Source organism: Gobius niger (assembly GCF_951799975.1).
Source record: "Gobius niger genome assembly, chromosome: 3".
In the NCBI taxonomy this organism is placed as follows: domain Eukaryota; kingdom Metazoa; phylum Chordata; class Actinopteri; order Gobiiformes; family Gobiidae; genus Gobius; species Gobius niger.
In genome coordinates, this window is record NC_136854.1 from 16,228,673 (window position 1) to 16,253,451 (window position 24,779).

The following is a 24,779-nucleotide window of genomic DNA, read 5'->3' on the forward strand; positions in this document are numbered from 1 at the left end:
GTCATTAGATTGGATAAAGAGTGTTTTGTGCGCCTAAAAGAGTAACCAGGAAAGTGGCTGTCTAGAAAGAGAATTGTGTGTATGTATGCAAATGTGTGAGAGAAGTTCATAACACACGCTTTGTCCTCATCTGCGCAGTCATCTCTCCTTCTCAGTCTATTTCTTTGTATGTTCATGATTTCTCTTCCACCCTGTTTGTCCTTGAATGCTGTGTGAATGCTGTTTTGTGTCTTCTATTGTGAGACCGTATCTAGTGAGGAAAGTCCTGTGTGTCAGGCTTGTCTGGAGAAAAACTCTAGAAGCTCATTGAGTGGATCTTCAAAGACCAGACGGGGCCACGGCAAAGTGGTGACCTTCGGGGCGGTGACTGAGATGGAGCAGCCCGTAGATACAAGTGAAGGGGAGGAGACGGAGTTGCTAAGACGACTCCTGTCCAAAGCAACAGTCTCCATGCCAACCATAGGCCCTGGCTCCCGGCTTTCAGAGCGGGAACGCAGGTATGGATAAGGTTAAAGGCGAGACGGCACCAGCTCCCCTCCACAGCCGCTTTAGTTCGAGCTGCAAGATAAAGTGCATTGTTTATGCTGCATCCAAAAGTCCCCCTCCAATCAGTGAATCATGAGCTAGCGCGATTATATATAATTTTCCCAGTTGTATTCCATCGTCATTCAGCAAAAAAGAAATCTGGCCTCAGTCAAGTAGTGGGATTTCCAAAGCTGAAACAATTCAAATGTTACTTTAGAAGTAGATGAAATCTGACCTAAATTTGACCTTTTAAAAATGATTTTGGGAAACAATATGAATGAATGAAACATAACAAGACAAGAGTATGTGATGACTGGAGGGGAACTGTGCTGCTTGCACAAGAAATGTGTAACATGAAAGCCTTTTTAAATAATAATCATGGCACAGATTTTTGCATCGTGCTGATGACGAGCTCGTAATCAGGTCAGAACAGGCACATGCATGTTCACTGCTCAGACTCTGGTGATACTGATGCCTACAAGCCATCAGTATTACAGTGATTGATAGAGATGCTTGAGCTAACATGGCTTACACTGCCTTTTTGTGGCTCTCTAGCTTAGTGACTTGCACTTTTGCCTCGCAGCAAATAGCAAATGTCCCATTTTCGATTCCTATATGGGGCAGGTGTATTCTATCCATGTTGTCCCTATGTTTGGGTTGTTCTGATGGTCCCCATCCACCAAGAACAGGCTAGAAACTCTTGACCATGACTCAGGGATGGGTCAAAATCAGAAGACAGATTTCCTTATTGGGACTTTATTGTCTACAAGTACAGAATAAAGATTTACTTGATGCAATAGAACAAGTGTTGTCCATGCTCGCACAACACAACCCTGCTGAACCCTAATGCAGTAATAGTTCCTGCACCTGCACACTCAGTTTTCTCTTACTCTTTTGTTCCTGTGTATTGATTCCTGACTGGGGTTTACTTCCTCTCTCTTATACATCACAGAGCTTGTATCCCCTGCATGCTGTTTGCATGTCCCTGCTGTTACTTTGCATGCACAGATTCTCCTTCTTCAGCTGTCGCACTTTACATATCTCTATCCCAGCCTCGTGGCTTATACCGACCTCAACCAGAGTGCTGCCCAAAGTTTCTCCGAGCTCACTCCGACCCCCGCCGAGGTGGATGCTCGCCTCGCTCAGTACATGAAAAGAACAGATGAGGAAGAGGAGGAGGAGGAGGGGCAAGAGGAGAGAATCCCCGACCTGGAGAAGGATGACATGATGGCACGGAGGACAGGTGTTTTCCATAAACAAAGCAGTGCCACAGTCTACAGGTTCCTGCCCATGCCCGGCACTAAACACCACACGCAAGACGGCAGCGATAACTTCCCATGGAGCAAAAAGGAAGCAGACCTGAGCAGGAACGCGAGGTGGGACTGTGTGGAATTACCCCTAAATGTGTGCAGAGGACGCTACTAACCCGCTTGGTTTGTACCCTGGAGACCTCCAGTGTCTTGCTTCCGTAGGATTTTGTGGTTTGGCAGCGCAGTGGTTAATACTCCCGTGGGACTGCATGATTTTGGAAAATATCTCAATAATGGATGATGTAAGGAAAACAAATTGCGGTATTTGGTAATAATGTCAAACACATTATTATCACTATCTTACACTTATTAAAAAGTCAATATTGATCTAAAACAGCTAAAGCTAATTCCCAGTAGTTTCACTTCCTGCCTATTCAAGCAAACTAACTCTAAGCTCCTCCCACCCTATTTCAATGAATTGGAAAATAAAAAAACAGACCAACGTATGTTTTTATGGGGAAAGGATTACACTTAGCAACATAGGACATAGGACCTCAGGAGGAGCTTGTCTTTGGAGGAGATTCGAAGATTACTCAAAAATGCGCGAGTGCCTCGAAATACAGCTCCAGGTCTGTTTTGATGAGGGAGGCACAGTGTAACCCAATTTGTTTATTTCATCAATTTTTATCAAAACGAGACTGATCTCAAATCTAAAAATGCTAAATTAGAACTAAAACAAGGCTAAAATTTAGCCTGATTAAGAAAATCCAGAGTATTGCATGAAGATACTGTTTTCTGTGCTTCAAAAATAACTCCACTTTAATCGTGATTTGCCAATTGACCATTCAAACTGCATTTTCTATCTGATTGCCATTAATTGTGCTGCCCTAGTCTCTCGCCTTGAAACAAAAAGGTTCCAGGTTCGCTGCGGGGGCCTTTCTGTGTGGACTTTGCATGTCGCAGCAGCCCTGGACTAACTCTTTCGCTGATCCGTTTTGTTTCGAATTAAGAACTTTCCCTTTCTTGTAGAGGGGATCAAGCCAAACCCCCCATGGAAACGATCCATCCCTTTACCGAAACTGTCAAAGCAGCCACTTATCTGGAAGAGGAGAGTGAGAAAGACGCCGAGAAAGACGACATGATGGCTCGGCGAAGTCTGAAACCCGGCGGAGGCAAATCGAATCAGTCTTTTAACCAGTTCTTGCCCATGCCTGGATCGGTCAAGTATAGCGCCGCGCTGAAACAGAGTCGCCCTAAAGTGACTGAAAAAGCGGGCGACGAAAGGTACTTCCTCCGGGCCGTGTGTCAGTGAGCGCCTTGTAACTGCGTTGATCCAGCATGGAGTGCGGCTACAGTGGGTTAAATAATAATTTCGAACATTACTGTATGTTTCGCCACATTGTCAGCTGTACTAATTGAAGTGCGGTGGACCTCGTAACCAGCATGTTTCAGAGCGGTCACAGCCGGGCTCCTGATGTGGGCTGACTCAAAGTATTTGTATTTGAAAGCGCTCGTCTGCTCGGATTTGTTTCTGTGGGTGATTATCAGATCTGCAGTTCATTTGTGGTGGTTTGAAGTCTGCATGTGGGGGGGGGGTCTAACCTTGGAGTTGTCTGGCATGTCTCTGGCTCCTCTGTGCAAGAGCAAGAGAGTGTGGAGCTATTTGCTGTTGTTTAGTTATATCACAGCTGCACCATATGAGCCTCAAAACTGCTTAACTTCAGCTTGATGACACACCGTCTGAATGAAAATAATACACGCTTTGCACTTTTGATTTGAGTTTTTCAAACAATACCAATTGTTTGGTGTTGACTGGCTGGTGTTGACAATTCCAATATCGATTCCATAATTTTCAGTCACTTTTTCGTGTTTGTGTGAGTTACATTCTTTTCAGTTTTAGAAGCCAGATGCATAAACATTACAACTAGAGCTTCTTTGTGACACTGGAGCAGCGGAACAGGAAGAATTTTAACCAAAAAAGTCCAGTATAGCGCACACGCATGAGGATTTTTTAATAGGAAAATTATATGTTTTGCTGTCACTCTTAACAAAGAAATAGGCACGCACATCCAAAGGCAGTAAAACCTTGTCTGATGAAGGACACGTGGCCCGAAACGTCGTATATGCTTATGGCGTGCGGAGCCTTACTTTAAATCTTTGCTATCGCTCTTAGGCATTGTAGTGATTCTGAAATAGGACGGAATTTGTTCAAAAATGTTAGGATGTCATTAACCAATACAACTCTATAGGAAAGAAATAGTTTTTTTTTAAAAGAAATCTCCAAAAAAAAAATTGCCAAATGTTGTAATTGATCATTATTTGGAAGTGATTGGATTCACAAACCTGCTATATATCATCTTGTGGCTGAAAGTCCTTTCATCTGACCAGATGTTTTGGATATTGTCACTCCTTTGGGATGCCTTTATAAGGAAATAACTTGATAGTTTATATGTGCTGAAAGACAAGACTCTGAACATTATGACGGTTTTTTTTTCATGTGGATTGTCCCAGTAATGACTGAAATATTAGACAAAAACCAGGACAAAAAATAGCTGCATTTTGACAGAATGTTGTGATGTCACGTGAATGCAACTTATTCACTGGTATGAAAAGTATCAATACTTTATTGATTCACACATCCCAAATTGTAAAACATGTAGGTTTGTGTAAGTGTAAAGCAGGGGATTATCTAGATTCAGGTTCATTATTGCAGTTCTTTTTTTTTGCACCTAAGCTGCTTCAGTCTCCATATAAACACTTAATTTAATTTTTTTGCTGGAATCTGGTAACTCCAGCAACAACAAGAAAAAAGTATTTCTATGAAGTTTCTTTAGCACAAACCATCTAAAGTTAGTATAAAGACTTCTATACATCTAATACATTGTACCATAACCCACACGTACTGAACATGTAGTTTATCTATCGTTGGAGGGAAAAAAAAACATTCTTGTGTTCATTATCTTTACAAATTCAGTAGAAAATGAAACAAAATACTGCAGAGGCCTATTGTTGCACGTGTTGATTGTGGTGTTGTATGTCTGTGCATGTGCTGTTTTTATTGGCAATTCCTCTGCAAGTGAAGTGGATTGGATTTCATGTTTATTTCTTGATTATTAGCCATATCACAGATCAATATGTGTATCTAAATCTACATTGTCATCTCGGCTGAAATTTGACCGTTAAATTCCTCTGTGGTGCAGTTTGGATTGTGCACTTGTGCTATAATCTTTGGGCCTTGTCATTGCCTTCCCAGCAGCTTTGTTACCGTGGTGGCAGAAACCGTCCCCTCCCAGTCTCAAACCAGGAAGAGTGCTTTGGTGAAAGATATGTTGGAGGAAAAGGATAATAGCAAACTGGCTCTAGACCAGGCAGCCCATAGCATGTGCGTTCCCCCATCTCCCAGCCCTCTGCCCATCTCGACTGCCCCCCGGGCCTGTAGCGAGGAGGCAGAGCAGGGCAAGGCCGAGGCTGAGGAGAGAGTGCAGGGGGTGGGCTCACAACCACCAAAGAAACCCTCCTGGCTCCGGGACGATGACCTGCCTCCCATTATGTGAGACGCCTGGTGAACTATTCTTTGCATGGATTGTACCAATGTCGCTGTTTCTCAAACAATCCAACACATTCACTTTCACATTCAGAAATTACAACATTATTACTGATTTCCCTCGAGAAATGTCATGATTCATAACAAGTTGTTTGCCGTTGCCTCTGGTGTTTTCCATCCATTCACACTGTGCTGCTGTTGTTGTTGTTTTAGGATGAGCCGCCGAGTTGCTTTTATATCTGAGGACACAGAGTAAGTCTCCGGCGATGGATGAAGGACATATTTGCATGACAAGACATTGTTTTCTTCTGCTTTTGTTGGGCGCCCTGTCTAAAGTGACTGCTTTTCTTCAATGGCCGCTCGTCTCGCTAACACCAAGCCTTTCATTTGGTTTTTATCCAAAGGGTTAGTTGGAGTCTGGTTTACTGGTGCCATCACGCAATAATAAAAAACAAACTGGCATACATATATATCTACCTATTTTCAAATTGGAGAACTACTATTGTTTTTTTTTTCTTTTTGAATATTCACGCTAACTAACCCTTTATGAGCTTTTTAACACTGCTTCTTTTACTTGCTCAAAATGACAGATTTGCACTTCCCAACCTGTGGTATATGGGCGAGATTTAATGGGGCTAAATGCCTCAGAACATAATATTGAATATATTGAAAGAAATATCTAATAAGTGATCCAAAAAGATCAGGAAATGCCAATGAAAACTAACTTTAACTAAAGGCTTTGTTAAAGTTAGTTTTAACAAAGCCCTTTATAAGGCTTCATCTAAAGCCTTATAAACCATTGGTAAAATATCTGAAATCATCAGGTGAGAGGCAAAACATCTTCAAATGAAAAAATGCTGCTTTTGTCATTTGCACTGGGCCCTTTCCGATTACTAATCAAATCATCTCTTCTTTTGGCTTGAGTAAACAGACAAACAAACAAATCGTGCCGACATTAGCTCTTCTTTGCGTGTTCACCATCGTTGCCCTCTTTGCGTCCAGGAGTGCGAGCATGGGGGACATTCTCAACGAGGACGACATGGGCCACTTGCCGCACATCAGCCCCTCGCGGTACGAGCGCATGCAGGAGCAGTACAGCACCTTCAAAGAGGACGAGAACGAATGGCAAGACGTAAGAGGGATAAGATTACAGACAAGTGCCTTCATATCGTGTGACTCTTTTGTGCGCTAACAACACTTTTGTCATGGCAGGACCTGGCCAAATGGAAGACCCGCAGACGCAGCGCATCCCAGGACCTGATCAAGAAGGAGGAAGAGAGGAAGAGGATCGAGAAGAAGATGAAGGAGGAGAACGATAAACGGAAAAGCATCAAAACCTACAAAGAGATAGTCGAGGAGAAGTATGGATTACACATTCTGTTATACAGTTTGGGATTGAATGTTTATAAATTGAATGCTGGTATAGTAATCCACCATTTTAGGGGGTGCGAGCAAACATTGTCTTACCTGTATATTATGCAAATGATGACCCCAGAAGTCCCTCATTACTTTATTATTCTGTAATGTACAAGAAATCCCAGAAATCTAGTTGCATAGATAGTTGCCTATAGATGGCATCTCTAGGAACGCCCACAAATGGTCACATTCGAAGCCATTGCTTTAAGAAATGCTGAATTATGGATGTATTTTCTACCTCATAAAGATAGAGACATAGTGAGGTGCAAATTGGTTCAACAGCTCATGAATGCATAAATAACGGAGAAAAACTAAGCTGATTTAACTTTAAATCAGCTTAGTTTTCTTATGTAAGAATGAGATAAAACATTTAGCTTAACTTTATTTGTTTGTGCTTATAGTGCGCCAGAAAACATCTAAAAATGGTAGAAAATTGTGATTAGCTCGGGGTGCCACGCCCTCAAGTATGACACAATGCTGTGGTCGGAATAATATTAGTTAAATCTTATCTTATTGTTGCAAAGTTTTCAACATTCAGTTTATATTTTCTATAAGCGTTGTGGTTTACTTTCATGAACATATTTAATTGGAATCGATATCCGACTACAAATAAATCAGATTAATGGTTTAGTAATGTCACGCGATGCATCTTCTGATTATCGCTTGTGTTTTTAAGGCAACGCCGGGAGGCAGAGCTGTGTGAAGCCTATAAGAATGCAGCGACCCCAGAAGAAGCCGCCATGGTTTTACAGCGATACGCTCTCCGTTTCACTATTAGTGATGCGACTCTTGACAGTCTGAAAGTGCCCAGGCCCGTAACGACTGCGACCAATCCAGACCAAGAGCAAGCGGACAAGGAGCTTCAGTCGACGCCACCTGTAACAGACATTTCTGAACTTCTGCACAAAACTGTTGTCGTATCGGACAAGAAGCACAATACTGAACAAGTGGACTTTAGCAATAAGGAAAAAACTCTTTCGCCCATCCCCACTCCGCCCAGCAGTCCCGTGAAGACTCCTGAACTTGTGCCACCTCGGTCTCCGGACCTCGTAGAACCACTGAGGAAACCAGTGGCAGAGTCTCCGATCGTCACAGTCCAGCAACAGCGCCCTCCGGTCCGACAGCCCCTGCCCAAAGCGGCTCCAGCCCCCTCACAGCTGCACCTCCAGCCCTCCCCCGCAGTGAGCACGCTGCCCTCCCCCCCGTCCGTCTCCAGACCGGTGCCCCTGCTGGCAGCCAAGCCCTGGAGCGCACAGTCCGGACACAAGTCGATCAAGGTTTGTCTTCTCATGCAAGCAATTCAGTGTTCTAACCATTCCACCCTCGTCATTCCTATCAAGTATTCATGAGCATCAGCATTATTTAGTTGTTTAAAGATGCGGTATTTCATTACAAATGTTGCAAATTCACGCTGTATTCAATGGCGTAAATTTATTATTATTATTTTAACTTATAATCGTCCAGATCCAATAAACACACAAAGGGGTTGAAATACTTGTCCTGGAACGAAAGTTTCTACAAAATTTGAGCAATACTGCCATCTGGTGCTGTTTTTTCCAAAGTTCAAACATTGCACAGTAAAATCATTTTCATGAAGGAGCCAAATGCTGCCTGCAAACCATCTGACCATCTGGCTCCCTTCTCAACCAAAACATTGATAGCTGTAGTTAAATTCAAAAAGAAGAATCAACAACAAAAGAACAAAGAAAATGGATTTGCTTTATTGTCCCCAGAGAGAAATTTGGGCGCTGCATTTGACCCATCCTGCAATATTGCCTGGTCAAACTGTTGAGTGGTCCTCCTCATTGTATATATTTTCAATAAACCTATTTTTAACTCAAAAATATGCAATATACAAATACTTTTTCAGACAGTAAGGGAGAAAACTGGTCTGCTGTGTCTCCCCTGAAATGCAGATCGCCCCTTAGACAGCCACTGTGCTCGTCTCAGCTATAAATAAAAAAACAGGCTGTACCCTTTTAATCCCCCTGTATTATCCATATTTCATGTCCTCTTCAGATGGATGGGCTGGTGAGAGTAAACGGAGAGACGGCTGAAGCCTCTTTAGCTCACGCTGCCCCTGTCTCCCCCTTGCGGTCACCGGAAGGCAGCAAACCCATCTCCCCCCAGAAGCCGGACAAGGACGCCCCGTGTGAACAGACAGTGAGCGTTCAGAAGACGGTGGAGGTGCGCCCGCCCCCTCCCCAGGTCCCCCTCCCTGAGAAGCCGGCGTCCGCCACCAGCTCTGCCATCAGCTCCCTGATCGGAGGCCGGAGCTGCATCATCACCACCACCATCGTCACGGAGCTGACGCACGTGGAGCCTGTCACCCCGGACGGCCACACCAACGGACAGGTACTGGCCCGGGTGTCACGGAGCTACTGACATGCTGCACGTATTACAGATCTGAGCTTTGCTTGAGTTGTTTTTTTGTTTAGAACTTAATGCTTTTACGCCACAACATTTGAAAGATACATTCAATATACTTTCTACTCTACATTTCTAAAAAGGCATCAGAGTAAAAAGTACAGTATTTGGCCAATGCGCTTTGTTCTAAATTTTGAAGTAACGCAGTAGAACAGTGTCTTTTACTTTTTCTTGAGTAACACAAATTTGACACAAAAGGAATGTCAAATTTGTGTTTCTTTTACTCTCATGTGTGTTATTATTTGGGTCACTTTTTACCTCCACATGAGTAAAGTTCTTTTAAAGTGATAGTCTGTAAGTTTGCTAAGTGGAGAGACAGAGTGAAATTTTAAATTATTCTATCAAATTCCTCCCCTCTTTAACCAGAAAGCCCTTCTTAGTTTGCAAAATGAGAAGAGCAGGAGCAGAATTTTCAAAAAGCAAGACAAAGTGGTCAATTTTTCGCATTTTATAAAATTTGTAATACATTCAGACTTCCAGACTATCACTTTAAAGCAGTGGTTCTTAACCTTGTTGGAGGTTCTGAACCCCGCTGGTTTCATATGCGCATTCACCGAACCTTGAAACGGGGCGTGTCATCACAAATCATATGTGTCGGGTTTGTGTCTTGACCTCCTCTGAACCCATGAGACCGACTCACCGAACCCCTGGTATTCGATCGAACGTATGTTAAGAACCACTGCTTTAAAGCAACATTTCCCTTACATAACTTGGATTGTCCACAAATCTTAAGTTACACAGGAATATTTTAAGTCTTCTTTGATATTATGAGAATCCACTTCACAAAAATAGTGCATGGACCTGGATGACTAGGATTATTATTATTATACAAAGAAGTCATTTGTAACTGCGCTGTTATGTAATGAGAGAGAGTGGGTGAAAGTGTAGGTGGCTTTGTTCGTTTAGTCTACCGGCTCTGAAATTGTTATGGAGGACTGCGGGAAATAAATTTAAAACTGTTACAGCCGCCTTGTTCCAGTGTTGCCAGCTGGGATTGATTGCCCATAAAGCTTGTCCATAAGCCACACATTGTAATTCATATGGACATTCTTCAGTAATAAATAACATAATTCAGCAACGACAGAGATTTGCTCTTACTTTTTTTTTTTTTATGAATTGTTTTGTAGGTAAATGGTACATCAAACTTCAGCCAGACGACGGTAGAGGAGCAGAAGAGTCCTGCGTCTTCATTACCTAACAGCACGCAGGATTACTCTCCCACTGTGTCAGGTAAAAAAAAAAGAACGAAAACAGTTGGACCACTTACCAACAAATCTTTTCTGGTCGCCGCTATTTATATCCTAAACCTTTGCGTCATCTGTTATATCCATGTCTCTTCCAACAGAGGGCCTGGAAGAGAGCGACTTTACCGTGAGTATCCTAAAACTGTGCCAACTTTATTTGTGTGTCCCTCCTTCATTCTGATATTTGACCCTGTCCTTTGTCTTCACTAGCTGTGGTGCCGTAGACTTGTCCTCTCACCTTTCCTCTCTTTCTGTCCTTTTATTCTGTCCACTCCGGTGTGTGTGTGCGTGTGTGTGTGTGTCCTCATTGGAATGGGTGCGGGTAGATTGAGACCCCCATGTTGAACTTGGCTAAGCGTGTAAATCACTGGGTGTGGGACCCCAATGAGGAGCGTAAACGCCAGGAAAGGTGGCAGCAGGAGCAGGAGCGCCTCCTACAGGTACACCCAGGACTGTTTGTGTGCACAGGCATGGCTCCATGGCTGGAACACATGGCACTGCTGGTTACGAATGTACTCTTTTGTGTCGTCAGTGTGAATTTGGACACATTTGAATTTCTTTTCAGTCTTGTTCTTTTGACTACAATGTTTTGGGATTGTGTCCAGGTTTAGAATTTAAAAAAATCAGACGTTCAGGAGTTCTCCATTGAATTAAAGGATTGCAGAGTCATCAACTGGACTGTGTAGTTTGAGGGTGTATCTCCTCTATAATCAATGTTTTGTTTTGACTGAGAAGAAGCCTCTGAAGATAGAGATAAACCGTGCTTAACTCAAGCAACCCAGTCCAGGTGAAGACAACATTACTGGTTGCTTTCATCTAGTTTTTGTGGACAAAATATGAAACATCTAAATCTGTGATAGATCAAGCAAAACTGCAACCGATTTGGACTACGGTACACAATAGGCTCTGTGCACAGAATGTTGCATATCGACATGATGCTAATCTTTCCAGGGTAACGGCTGTTTCCTGTCTGTGTTTCATTCCTATGAAGAGTTAGCTTTGTGGAGACTTCTCTGTTTAAAACTGTACATGTTTTAGCCTTGAAGCTAAAGGCTAGCATTAATTGGTTGCTAGGAAATATTATAATAGCACAACTATCTGAAACTATTTTTATGTGTGTATCGTATAATGTTTTTTAAATTACGTTCAAATGTGGACAGGAAGTAGTTTTTACCTTGCACTGGCCAACAGGAAGTTAGCCAAAAACTTTCCGTTCACAGAGCCTATTAATCGCAATCAAAATCACAATTGGCAGTTTGGAAAGAAATTTAAATTGATATCCATATTCAATGCAAACATGCTATTGCCATGGCATCTATAAAACCTAAGTGTAGTTTAGGGCTCTACTAACATGTTCTGAGATGCCTGTGATTCCTGCATTAGTTTGGGAGATCAGACTGGTGTGCGGCTTTTTGAATCCAAAGGAATTAATTCCAAATACAAATTATTGCATCAGGAGCCTGGATTTTGTTTCTATTCACCCCTTCTGTTCATTTTGTATTCTGTCGTCGTTGTTAGTCGTTGACCAAACTATGACAAAGCTATGAGTGCCCTCTGGGGTTGAACTTATGGTGCTTGTCTCTAGGAGCAGTATGAGAAAGAGCAGGAGAAGCTGAAGAAGGAGTGGGAGCGAGCGCAGTTAGAGGTGGAGGAGGAAGAGCGGAAACACAATGAGGAGGTAAGAAGGTTTTCTATTTCAGCGTGATGCTACTTCAACATTGATTTATCCTTCAAAAGATAATTTCGTTTGGGTTTTTTTTTTTTTTACTGTGTGATGCCTCTACTGTACTCAATAAAGTGAAGGCGGATCAAGTGTCTTTATTATATAATATTTTGTTTTCTTTATATGGCCAAATCATACAGTATATTGTTACGTTTTTGTTTCCATAGGCCAGTGTAATGCCACATTTGAAAGCTAAGACCTTGTAAAACACAACTTGCAGGTGGTGGATGCAGGGAACTGGTTAAAAAGTAGAATATTCCGCATCAAATTGTTTGCTAAACTTGTTTGGTCTGTCTGCGACCCAGGAAAGGCGGATCCTTGAGGAAACGGTCGCTCCGCTCAATCCCACCGGCGCGCTGAGCCATAATCCGCCACAGACGAGTGTAAGCTCACCACCTCAGAGCACCAGTGTTCCTCTGCAGCACAACGGCCACAAAGTCGCTATCGGAACTGAGGATCAGCATGCCTCAAAACTACACTTCTTCCAAGGTGGGCTGCAAACAAAAGCACCCCTCAGTGTGAAACCGCGTCAACTGAACAAGTGTGATATGTTCCCGTAGACTCAGCGTGTGACGTAGAAGCTTCTGGAAAACAGGAGCTGCAGAAGACAGAATCTCTCGACCACAGTCCTCCCAAGCAGCCTCAAAATGTTAAGAGGTACAGGCTTGTTTTTTTCCCTTCTCTACTTGTCAGAATGCATTTGTCTAGTGGGCTTTTACACACTGCTGAACTTGCCCTGATTGTATTGACGTATTCACTGCAGGTCGGGGTCACATGACACAAGCATGGGGCGTCAGCAGTCTCATCCATCTCCCCTGCCCCCTTCTCCGAGCAGGTGCTATCACTCACCAAACCCCCTTACGACTGCAATTATTCTAAAAGGCTGTTCATGAAATATCTAATTGGCCTTTTCCCTGTTGGTTCAGATGTGTCAGTGGGAAGAGACTGTGTTCCGGTTGTTCTCAGCCTCTGGGGAAAGGAGCTGCTATGATCATCGATACCCTGGGACTCTTTTACCATATGCAATGCTTCAAGGTAGATATATATAACAGCCAAAATACCGTATTTCCCCTATTGTTTTATTAGAAAATAGTAATACTGTCCATTGTTGCTTCGGTGGACTTTAAAAAAATATACGTAATGAGTTTTGGTGTCTTTTCAGTGCGGCGTTTGTGACGGGCAGCTGGGAGACGCCACTACAGGGACTGACGTTAGGATCCGTAATGGGCAGCTCAGTTGTCATGAGTGCTACATTGCATCAAGGGGTGAGAAGGAAACAGGAAACAGTCACTTTACCCATGATCTGAATGTCCAGGGTGGTTTAGTGCAGCATTTAAGTGTGCACAAAAAGCGCAAGACACAGCTCACATTAAAAGCAAAGGTAATATGAAACATGCTAAAAATAAAAGGCTCAGTCTGTATGTTAGGTAATATTGCCCTAATTTCTGACAAAACACTTGTTCTCTGCTGGAACAAAAGAGAGTGAACCAGTTAAGCGAATAAAATATCTACACGCTGTTAGCTGGAAGTTATTTGTAGTGGAGTCATTCTGAAATTGTAAGAACATTAGCAGGTGACGGCAAGCCATTTGAGGTTTTTGACAGGGAGAAAGACTAAAGCTGCAGGATTGCTCAAAGTCATTGTTTGAACTAAGGCACCACACACAGGAAGAAAAGGTTTGTGGTTTTGATACTGACACATTACTGACTCTGTTTCATTATTGTTTTGTCCAGGGAGGGGTCAGCCCACCACACTATGATGATATCCTGTGACTTGAACACCAGCCCAACGTGAGCGACTGGACGAGAACTTTCTGGATTCTTAAATCACTTTCTTGACATCTGGGAATCATTCTGGAAACTGGAATCACTCGGACTGACCACTTTTTCCCCAAAACAAACAGCACAACCACAACCAGCTTTACTGGTATCAGGAAACAGACAGAAACACTATATGAAATTCCTGCTCTGAACAAATAAGTGTAGCATGGATTTATTTGCTCTATTTGATCCTTTGCACATCGTGAACATTAGCAAAGTAATTGAAGAACTGGTGTAGCTTGTCCGTTGTATTGCCTTACTCTTCCTCATTTACTGTTCATAGATTTGCATGAAAGAAAACATATCTAAGTTATTGTATTCACCAGTGGAACATTGAGAGTGCTGTATCTTTCTTAACAGATTCTTTTATCATGTTTTTAATATAAATTGTACATCTACGGTTCTCAATCCATTATAAGGCTATAGGATATTTCTTTGACTGGACTGCATGTTAACTAATATTTTGTTCTTTGGATTTTCTTCCTTTTTTAGGATGTTTTAACCATTGTTAATTCTCATTCGAAATCAGTGCCTTATGTAAAGAATAAGAGGGCTACTCGCACGGACCTGCGGGTCATGGCACAGTGTGTGAGAGACATAAGTGCATGTGTGTGTGAGTCATGCATGTATAGATGTATGCAGTGACTTGACGCTCCGTACCAGCATTTCACCCCCACCTCGTCTCACCTCGTTCATCTCAAGACCTAAACCAATGACAGTCCTTTGCTGTGCTTTTGTCAGTGCAGTGATTGGCCTCTCCTGTTCTGCCTCCTTTACAAATGTTGCCTCACCATAAACTGGACACACAACATCATATCATGGCGCAGAGAAGTGCAGATTTGTCTTTTATAGCAAGTGTATGTTTATCAATAAAATATTTTAATGATTGTTGCTGTAATTGTTGTTTTTCTTGTGATGTCATTGACATTGGTTAGACTAGTGACACGTATACAGCATGTGCGCTCATGTAATAATGACTAATAAGCACCATGACCTTAAAACAAAATTAGCCCATTAAAGGTGCATTATGCAACTTTTTATGTTTGAAAAAAAGTTGATATTTGTGCTTATTTGACCTTGTAGTGACCCAGCGGAGTGGTCGGTATGGCACCTTTACTTTCCATCACAGTGGTTTCTCGGATGCTCCAGGATCAACTGTTGTCGAAGCCAACATGATAGAAAGGCGCCATGCTGACCACTCTTACAGCCGCTCGGTCACTCACTACAAGGTTAATTACACACAAATATCAACTTTTTTTTCGCATACAAAATTGCATAATGCAGCTTTGAATGTATAATGCTGATTGAACAGTAGTCTACATTGTTTGTGATTATAAATTCGTATTTATTTACAAATTAAAATCATAATAATAGTAAAAATTAGAGGTTTGCGATTCGTGATGTATATTGTGTGTGTAATAACTAATGTGTACGGGAATATAATAACCCATAGATTGTTACGCTGTACCCTCACAGAAACAGACCATCGCATTTCCACCAAGGCCCATTATCGGTGTACTACTGCCCTCTTGTGGTCATGTTTTAGAACGGCGACGTCATGTTACATTAATTTCACGATGCAATATATTTCTTGTATTTACAGTTATTATTAGTCTGCTGCCGCAAGATGATGCGCCCGCTCTGACTGAAAAGAATAATATTAAATACAATTAAATAAATTAATAAAAAATATAGTTTTAAAATTTCAAGAAAATGCACAATATGAACGAAAATGTCTAAGTTGGATTGAATTCGGGAAATTGTTTTGAAATCCTAAACACAGACAAACCCTCAGAGCCAGTGTTTTACGCAGTTTTACGGTGAGGTCGGAACCATTGTCCCCGGAACCAATGTGAACTTAAGGATCTTACGGACGTCACACAAAAACCGGAAGTTTACAGTCACTTGACAGAAAATGTGAGCTTGGCGTTTGCTCGTACGCTTCTATTGAAATCATTCCTTTTCAAATACTTGACATCAATCTATAATGGACTCACGAGAACCGTCGCAGTATCCGGTACGTTTACATTGTTTTCTTTTCACGGATTTGTGTGTCTTTTCTCATCCAGACAAATGAGTAGCTAGCAGCTCACGAGGGAAACATGACTGGTCAAGATAAAAACAAACTTTCAAACTGGCGTCAGACTCGGTGTAATCGTGTTTCTTTACCTTGATGTATTAGGTTTTTTTTTTACGTTTATTGGTATTTCTCTTGTTTTACTTTCACTTTGTGTTCAGGTGTGCAATTAGGGCTGCAGGTTCCATGGAGTCTAGTTATTATGTGCAGAAAAGCCGCTTATCATGTGATGTAGCCAGGTTTGGTTTGTGTTTAAAATGCATTAAAATGTAATCCTTAATTGAATGTTAATTTCAAACTATAAATCGCATAAATAATCGAAATTGCAAACAAACAAACAAAAATCACAATTAGATTACATTTGTGCAGGTCTTTGTCCAAGTATCAACTATGAACTTTGTTTCGCAGGATCTCATGTTTCACAAATCACACCACACAGGCAGTTTTGCTATTCTGATATCAATTTCATACATGTTTGATCTGTCAGCGTTTAACCAAATCCAGCTAATTATTCACTCTTGTCTTCTCAGAGCGCCACTGAAGTAGATCTGTCTCGGAGCATGGATGAGGACGCCATGGTGGACGGTCCTCTGATCTCCCCTGATGCCCTGCACTCGGTCATCCGGAGGGAGTTTCAGCCTCTCCCCACACACTGGCACTCGATGCTGCTGTCTGCGGTGCATGTAGGTGTTACACAGTGGAAACGCCCACTGTTTATTGGAGGGTTCAAGTTTTCTTGTTTGGTCATGTTGAGAAATGGTGCGGAATGATTACTCACTGCATAGACTTTGATCATATCAGTTGACTGGGAAATAATCTCACGAATAACAAACAGCAGGATCTTGCCTAAGACACGCACCATACAAAAACAAATAGTCGTGTGGCGAGAAAGATTCTGAGACGCTCCGTTTTTAGACAAATAAAAGTCCTATATTCTATATGGACATAATCTCACTAATAGTTCATTTCACTGTACTTAGATTGTTGCACATCTTTTTAAAGGTGCAACAATCAATAAATGATCTCACTCCCATGACTGATTACACACTTTAGTCCAGATTTAAGCTGCTTCCTATAATCCCAGCAACAGACTTTAAATGTCCTTTCCCAGGTGGTGTACGTGGTCTTGTCGATTTTGGTGGCAATTCTGTGCATACTGGAAGAAAACAACGTAGACCAGTGCAACGTCATCCTGCAGCCTGTCGGAGGAGACGGAGCCATTGTGTTCGGTAAAGGCTTTTTGTGGGGACTTGTCCTGCTGTTCACAGTCTGTGTCAAGTACCATCACAGACAGGCCAGAAGCAGAGGTTACCTACAGTTCTACAGACAGACGCACGAGGTGATCCACCTGCCTCTGGCGCTGCACTCTGGAGGTAGGACTGTCTGTTCACCCCTAGAGGGCAGTACCTGTTTCACAAGCTAACTTGTGTGATCTTGTGTTTTTTGCAGGTAATGCTTTGCTGCTGTGGGTTGTGGCTGCAAAAATACCGCAGGTTCTGAGAACGTACCTTGTGCTCACTATTCTGGGGGTGGAGCTTCTGGTGGCGTTGCCATGTTTAGTTTATTACACAGGTAATCTGATCTTTTGTTAATGCATGTGAAACAATGTATTATTTCTCCCATATGAACATGCATTTAGATTTCACTTTAAAACTGCAGTTAAAATCGTTGCTACGCAAGGAGAAAATTATAAAAATTAGATTATTGTTTTCAGCAGGACTCTTATAATAGGGACACATAAGACCCGATGGAGACAAGAAAATGTGTTGTTTGCAGAGGATGGAAACTAAAGGCACCACGTGAACAGTCACTGGGTTACAATATGTTAAAAGAAAAATGTTTTGCACATTTAAAGTAACACTATGCACCTTTTAATTGCCTCATATTAGTTACTCGATCCTGATCAGTGGAAATCTGATTTACAACAGCTCCCCATTAGTGAAGTGCTCAGCGCCTAGGATAGGATATCAAGAGTTTTGATTTCCCCAGAGGAAAATCTTAAGCATTTTGTGTTGATTTAGCCTCATTGAGAAAAGGAGGTCACAAGAAGTTGCATTTGTGAGGTTTTGAGTTAATTCTTTGCGACTTTCTTGTGAGTTTCCTTTTTTGTTTTGATTGTAAATGCTGTGGTGTAGCATGTTTTATCCCTAGCCAGATGTCCGATGTCAGCTGTGCCTTTATTGACAGACACACCCCGTAGATTACATTATACACACTACCCCCACACTATCTATCTATGAGAGGACATTCGCATCACAATACCTGCCCTGCCCTTTTCAGACCTGACAGCATGACAATCAGCCATTGAGCCGCGTGCCTCTGTCCCACTCTGCTGATCGCCCAATTCTTTGACACGAACTTTGCCGCATGATAACCGCTCCTGTATATTTGCCCCAGCGAGAACGAATTGATTAACTTTAGATTTGGCCCGAAAACACTCTCTTCCCGGTGCCATTTGGAAGATAATGTAAAAAAGTGACCTAGTTCTCATAAGTCAGAGGCCAGTGATGCAAAGAAGGGAACCCCTATGTCACACCAGATTATCCATCCATCAAAACAAGCGGCTTCTTAGTAACGCCAGCTTTGTCTGGAGAGATTTATAAACTAAGGTAAAAGACGGCATCTTCCAAATACGTATGTTATTGCAGTGGGGCCAATTCTACTTTATACGACTGTCAGAGGTGGGGAGAGAAGGCCAAATGTTTACTCAAGAGTTACACTTTAAAATGGTTTAACTCCAGTAGAGGTAGTAACAAGATGTGAGCCAAATAATTACTCACGTAAAAGTAAAAATGTGCTTGGAGAAAATACAACTCAAGTACTCTGTAACAGTTTGATTTCTGTTTTCGTGTTAACATTATTAGTAAGGCTGTCAAAGTTAATGCTTGAACAACTATTCAAATCATATTTAAAGAATTGATCAGAGATGTATAACATGTCTCTCTGAACCTGTGTCTTGAGCACACGTTACCTGAACAAGCAGGTCCTCACCCCCCGTTCAGTTTGTTTCAGGGCTTTTCACATGGATTTATAAAATATAGTTTGTAGTTTGTAGCAAAATGAGGAGAGCAGGAACAGAATTTTCAAAAGTAAACGATCAAGCTCCTCCCCCTCCCTCCTGATTGGACCTGACAGGCTGGTTCACAGGAAAAACTCGTCTCATTGGTCACTTTAATCCTGAGTGATCACAGCTAGTTCTAATCAAATTTCAGAAGTGTGATTAATGTGATTATTTAAAAAAATGATTAACAGCACTAGTTATTTGACAAATAATGATGATTTTTTTCAAGGTGGAAAGAAACCAAATGTTTTACTCTAGTAGGAGCACTATTACTTTTAAATAATATTACTCAGGTAGAAGTGAGTAACTGCTGTGCACAGACACTACTCCATCAAGACCGTTACATCTCCTTCTATGTACTTGAGTTACATGCTTTGCTTTAATATCACAGTCGGCCTCCACTACTGATCAGGCATTTAGTTATGTTATCTACCACTCAAGCTCACTTTTCTCTTGGTGTGTCTAGTTCCGATTTATTTTGCCGTACAGTAGTCCCAAACTTTAGACAAACTGATATGTTGTAAATCAATTCATGCCTTATTTGCCCAAAGGGACGATATAATCTACTTGCTTTTACCGATGTAAAATGAATGCTGTTGCTGCACATCCCGTTGTGCTATGCGTAACTGGAAATAAGTTTTGCATTGTAGTTTTAAAAGAGCGCTGTGAAAGGGGAAATCGATGTGACGCTTGTGTTTGGCAGCTGAAGGGCACAGATTAAGCCTTGCAGATACTAGGGGCCAAACAGCGCAGATAAGGCGCATTAGCTTAGCCAAAGGGGAGCCCTCGACCCACTCCACCCGAGCGCAGGGACACCCTCGCGCACTCACTCACACTCACATTGTCCCGGTGTTTACAGTCAGGGGACAGCCATGCGAAGTTGGGGGGGTTTCTCCGCTCTATGCTCGCATTCCATCTCAGATCAGTGCAGTCAGGCACAGCAGAATCTAGAGCCACCCGGCCAACTATTTAAAGCCCGGAGTGTGTGTGTAAACTCTTACTCTAGGATGACGTCACGGCCCTGTTTAAGAGAAAATAAAACGTCAGCTTTAGGGCAGACGGCGAGGCAGAGAGAAGCGGCCTGCAGCTACGGTTCATCCAGGAAGACCTCGTTCAGCGGCTCTTTGAAGTGCGTGTGTGTGTGGGCACGCGGCGGCCTCTGCTCTATGTTTCTGACTCGCTCATTTGAACATGAATACTGTCCTCTATAGAGCTCCATGCACATCAAAGGCCGTGCCCTGCTCATCAAAGGCCTAACTTAGAATACATCTATCTGCACTGGCCGCTCAGAGCTTCACGTAAGCACTGCAGGGCACACGCTCACGGGCCCAGCGCTCAGGAACGTAAGCACAGACTTTGACTTTTAATCAAGTCTTTATGGTAATTTATATATTGTGTCGTAGTCAGTCATGAATTGATAACAAGTCATGGATTTTGAGAATCTGCTGAAACAGACCAGTGCAAAGACAAACAATATCAAATGGCTCCAAATATTGAAGTTGGTTTAATGTTTTTATCAGCATCTCTGCAGCTGCACTGACTTGACAAAAGTACCAAACTTATGTGACATTCACCCTCAACAGTGGGCAGTAAATAGACTGGAACCACTTCCACTTTTCTGCGATCGCACCTGGAAATGTGCACTTACTTGAAGGCGTTTGTGCCGGTGTGAGCAGGTCTGAGCACTGTCTGTCCAGTGTGTGGGACCTCGGGGACTGTCCCTGGCAGAGACGTGTGAAATGTGTCACTTCTTTTATACTCCTCCATCCATCATTCCATCCATCAATCCAGCCTTCCTGGGATCTTTCTGGCCCAGCTGTTACACAGCTTTAAAGACTTCCTACTGACCAGGCGAGGCCTCCGTCACACGATGATGCATTTCCGAGACACGAGCACAGCTTAAGTTGAGCGTTAAATGGTACGAACTGAAAGAGAAGAAAAACAAAGGTGCTATTCGTGCATCAGAACCGTCTTCTGGCTGCACCATTTGGGATCAACAAAACCCAGCGCACAATGATTTAATTGATTAGCCCCGTAAAATAAATGCTTTTTATAAAATGTAAACATAGATCTTTGATTCAGGAAGATTTTCTTGTTTCTTCGCTCTTTGAAAGTACCTTCACCACAGAACAATGGACTAAAAAACTTCCTGAGCACTTTGATAATTGACTTTTTGCACTAAAATTGTACATAATTTAAATCTTCTCTCTTGCTTTGTCCATCTTTTGGTATCAACTAAAAAAAAAAACATGTTTCATCAGATTTATCTTTTATGAAGGTTCAGGATTTTGTTTTTCATTTTCCCAAAAGCCTTAAAACACTGCCATAGTTTATAAAGTGTGAATGACTAAAATGATTAAGAATTCATACTAGTATATTTAAACTGCTCGGATACTTCGTAGATTAGATAAACCTGGCCAGAGACCAGACTTGTTATAAAGGTCTGTAGATTCTCCAGACGAATCATTCGGCAGCAAAATGATTAACTCTGGTAAATATTTGGCCGCCATTTGTCTCCCGTCTTTTCATTCAGCAACAAACTCCCCGACAAACACTGCAGCATCATCCCCTTTTTTTCTATATTTTATTGTCTTTCTTTCTACCGTTTTCTATTCTTCTTTTTTAAGCCTTCATTTTGTCCGGTCTGGAATGCCCCTCTTTCTCTCGCACATACTTGCTTACTGTTGCCCTATTTACGCTCACAAACACGCACAGATTTAGCAGCCCATTATGCAGGAATGTGCAGAATTCTTTTGGGTTGAGAGTTGGTGTGGATCCCGTGGATAGTAAGTCGTACAGAGTTTAGGGCACGTCTTCTGCCTATAGAGTGTTTGTCGCATTGTCAAAGCTCTCCAAACCGCACACTTAACCTCCAGTCTGATGCTTTGCACATTTGCTATAAAAGCATTTGAAACTTAGGCTGAAAACGAATCTCGAGTTTCTGCAGAATCACAAACCATCATGGAAGTTGAGCAGGTTATCTGTGCGCTTTGCTGTTTGCACGAATAGTTTTAGTTTGAAAACATCATTTCTGATCTGTGAAATGTGTGAAGGTGGTAGAGAAAATCTAGAAACGTGAAAGTAAATTTCTCTTCGAAACCTGCCTGTCTGTTTCCTCTGGCCGATGACACCCGAATCGCCCCACCCTCTGCCCTTATCCCCAGATTTGATCCCCCCCTTTAAACATATCCTTATCTTGACTCAGGGCCCGACATCTGCAGCTTTTAGCCCCAGAGCTGAGCCGCGACTGTGACGCCCCCAGCCGCACCTTACTGCCATGCCCGCCCCCTGTGTATGTTTAGGGCGCAGGAATTAGAGGTTAGAGCGCAGGATATGGCGGCCCGTAAGCCTTAAGTGCGGGATATAACAGCCGGTGTGTGTGTTTAGGAAAAGGGAGAGCAATGAAGGCCAGTAAAACAACGTGTGGCGTTACTCACCTGAGAGCACAGCGGGGGGAGGCGGCTTGTCTGTCACTCGCACAGAAACACTAGGGATTTCATTTGCATTAGAAGTATTGTTTGTTTGTTTGTTTATTCGTGACGTGCGCTTGGATAATTTACCGTTCGTAAGTTGTATGAAGTTTGTTTTGTTTTGCAGTTAAAGTGGTGCAGTTCAACAGAGAAAGAGCCGCTCCGGACGTGAGCCAAGAAGAGCATGTGCACAACTTCAGCGTCAGCAGCTTGCCCACAGAGACGGGCTTCAGGTGCTCGGAGTTATTCCTCTTTGAAAGATTCCTCACGTTAAAATGCAGCTGTTTCACCTGCTCGTAATTGGTTAATTACTCGCCAAAGTACTTAAGGTGCTTTGATTCAATGTTTCTCCTCTTGAGACTTGATTAAGGGCTCCAAAAACATTGCTTGACTTCAGGCCGCGTTTGTTGCCCCTGGAGCGACTCAAGGTCTATATTTAGATCTTCTCAATCGGGTAACGGGGTAACGGCTCGGGCTCGGGAATCGCTGCTTCCCAAATAGGGGTACGGGGACCTCAGGAGGAACGGTAGAAACTGAGTGGTATTTCAATAAGGTTTTAGGAGATAAGTTCATTTTAATATTTAATTGTAAAAAGTTTGTGTTTAAGGGCGGGGAATAAATCTCTTAAATCTCCTTTTTTTTAATTGCTTTTTACAATGTTGGAGTAAAGACGGTCACTGGAACCTGCTAACCCCCACCCGAACTGGGCACATTTCTCCTGTTTGGCTTTACCCAAATCTAAAATCTTCAACAACAAAAAAGCATCAAAATAGCGATGAAAAACAGGATGAAAACGCAATAAAAACGTGACAAGAAAAGCAATGAAAAAATTATTAAAACTTTTTTAAAAATTCAAATTTCAAAAATTTGACTTAAAACACGGAAACAATGCGACAAAAAAGTTACGATCACTTTTGTAGGTCTTAGCTTTTAAATTGCTCTCCAGTCGAGAAGCTTTTAGATTTGGGTAAAGCCGAACTGAAGAAATGCACTTGTTACAGGCGGGGGTTAAGTGGTTAAAGGAGAAATGAAAGACTGATTGTTAACGGCTCAAATAAACAAACTAAACTAAGACTCAAAGGGGTAAAGCGAAACAATAAAAGGTTGCAAAGCAATGTTAATCAATCAATAAAGGATCAATAATTGTTTGTTATTCAAAGGTGAAATTGTTAACACTTGAGTTTCATTGTCCACTACCACAAACATGTGACTACTGTATATTGTATTGTAGTATATCCGTTTTGATGACTCCAGTTATTGGCAAAGGTTCTGCTGTTGAATAAGTTCGTGTTTCGTCCCACAGAGAGGGCTCCAGTCTGGCGGAGGTGGTGGACAAACAGGCCGACCTGATCGAGTATCTAAAGCAGCACAACACTCTCCTGAGCAGAAGGCTGCTGAATCTCACCGCTCAGCACTAGTCTGCACAGTCTGTCGTGGAATCATTTACTTACTGAAAAAGAGCCGTTCTAACGCGCGGGTGTTAAGAAGACTGTGGAAAGAAAGTACTGCTAAACCCTGAGAGCGGGTATGTCCGTGTGCACACTTGCACCTGTCTGCACTGACTGACTGAGAGCTGGAGCGCCTCACCTGCTCAGATAACAGTGTTGGAGGTTAAAGAGGAGGAGGAGGAGGAGAGGAGTCAAGGGTCACAGATCACAGCGAGGGCTTTTATCACTGTCTTACGACCCTCAGCGACCCACCACCTCTACCACCTCTACCACCGCTGCTGCTGCTGCTGCTCTGACTGTGGGAAATACAGGATGGAACTTTGTTTTAGAGCTGAAATGCACTATAGAGCCCTCACGGGGTATTATTAAGACATGGGGTTGTTATTCTGTTGTACTGTATATGCCTATTCATGTTTTTATACTATCAAACTGATGCTGTTTAATTCTAATTCAGTCTAATTCAACTTTTTCTACTGGTTAAATCAGTAGGCCTATCTGTGTTTTGTGGTTCTAATAAAATGTATTATTTTCATGTTAGCCGTTATCAGGGTGCTTTCATTTTAAAGCGTGAAAGTAGGCGACCTCGCTTTTGTGCTTTTAACAGACAAACACTGTAGTTTAGATTGAGAGGCAAAGACTCTTCTGGGTTTGTTACCTCATAATTCTTAACCTCTGACGCCGTTACTTCACAGGAAGTGCAGTACTTGCATCACCCCTGTTGCCTTAGTTGGAACTCGTGTACAAACAGGTTCATGGTTTAATCTATTCTAGCCA

The 24,779-nt window shown here is 42.3% G+C and overlaps 2 protein-coding genes across 4 annotated transcripts in view; both read left to right on the plus strand.

Moving 5' to 3' along the window:
* LOC306960697 (LIM and calponin homology domains-containing protein 1-like) overlaps positions 1 to 14,834 on the plus strand; it is a 30,664-nt gene extending 15,830 nt beyond the window's left edge. Inside the window, exons 10-24 of one of the 3 annotated variants that reach the window (XM_079553171.1) lie at positions 5,533 to 5,571; positions 6,322 to 6,451; positions 6,532 to 6,680; positions 7,412 to 8,012; positions 8,755 to 9,090; positions 10,290 to 10,392; positions 10,508 to 10,533; positions 10,733 to 10,846; positions 11,992 to 12,084; positions 12,435 to 12,618; positions 12,690 to 12,786; positions 12,893 to 12,964; positions 13,056 to 13,164; positions 13,292 to 13,394; positions 13,863 to 14,834. In XM_079553171.1, coding sequence (XP_079409297.1) covers positions 5,533 to 5,571; positions 6,322 to 6,451; positions 6,532 to 6,680; positions 7,412 to 8,012; positions 8,755 to 9,090; positions 10,290 to 10,392; positions 10,508 to 10,533; positions 10,733 to 10,846; positions 11,992 to 12,084; positions 12,435 to 12,618; positions 12,690 to 12,786; positions 12,893 to 12,964; positions 13,056 to 13,164; positions 13,292 to 13,394; positions 13,863 to 13,888 — 2,182 coding nt within the window. In that variant the 3' untranslated portion in view covers positions 13,889 to 14,834. The remainder of the gene's footprint in view (positions 1 to 5,532; positions 5,572 to 6,321; positions 6,452 to 6,531; positions 6,681 to 7,411; positions 8,013 to 8,754; positions 9,091 to 10,289; positions 10,393 to 10,507; positions 10,534 to 10,732; positions 10,847 to 11,991; positions 12,085 to 12,434; positions 12,619 to 12,689; positions 12,787 to 12,892; positions 12,965 to 13,055; positions 13,165 to 13,291; positions 13,395 to 13,862) is intronic. The other 2 variants (XM_079553173.1, XM_079553172.1) reach the window with 2 other exon arrangements.
* Positions 14,835 to 15,836: 1,002 nt separating this feature from the next.
* tmem192 (transmembrane protein 192) lies at positions 15,837 to 24,439 on the plus strand. The gene is made up of 6 exons (XM_079553795.1): positions 15,837 to 15,966; positions 16,557 to 16,709; positions 17,138 to 17,399; positions 17,476 to 17,598; positions 22,685 to 22,790; positions 23,861 to 24,439. The coding sequence occupies exons 1-6, from the start codon at positions 15,937 to 15,939 to the stop codon at positions 23,973 to 23,975; spliced, it is 789 nt and encodes a 262-aa protein (XP_079409921.1). The 5' UTR covers positions 15,837 to 15,936; the 3' UTR covers positions 23,976 to 24,439.
* The last annotated feature ends 340 nt before the right edge of the window (positions 24,440 to 24,779 follow it).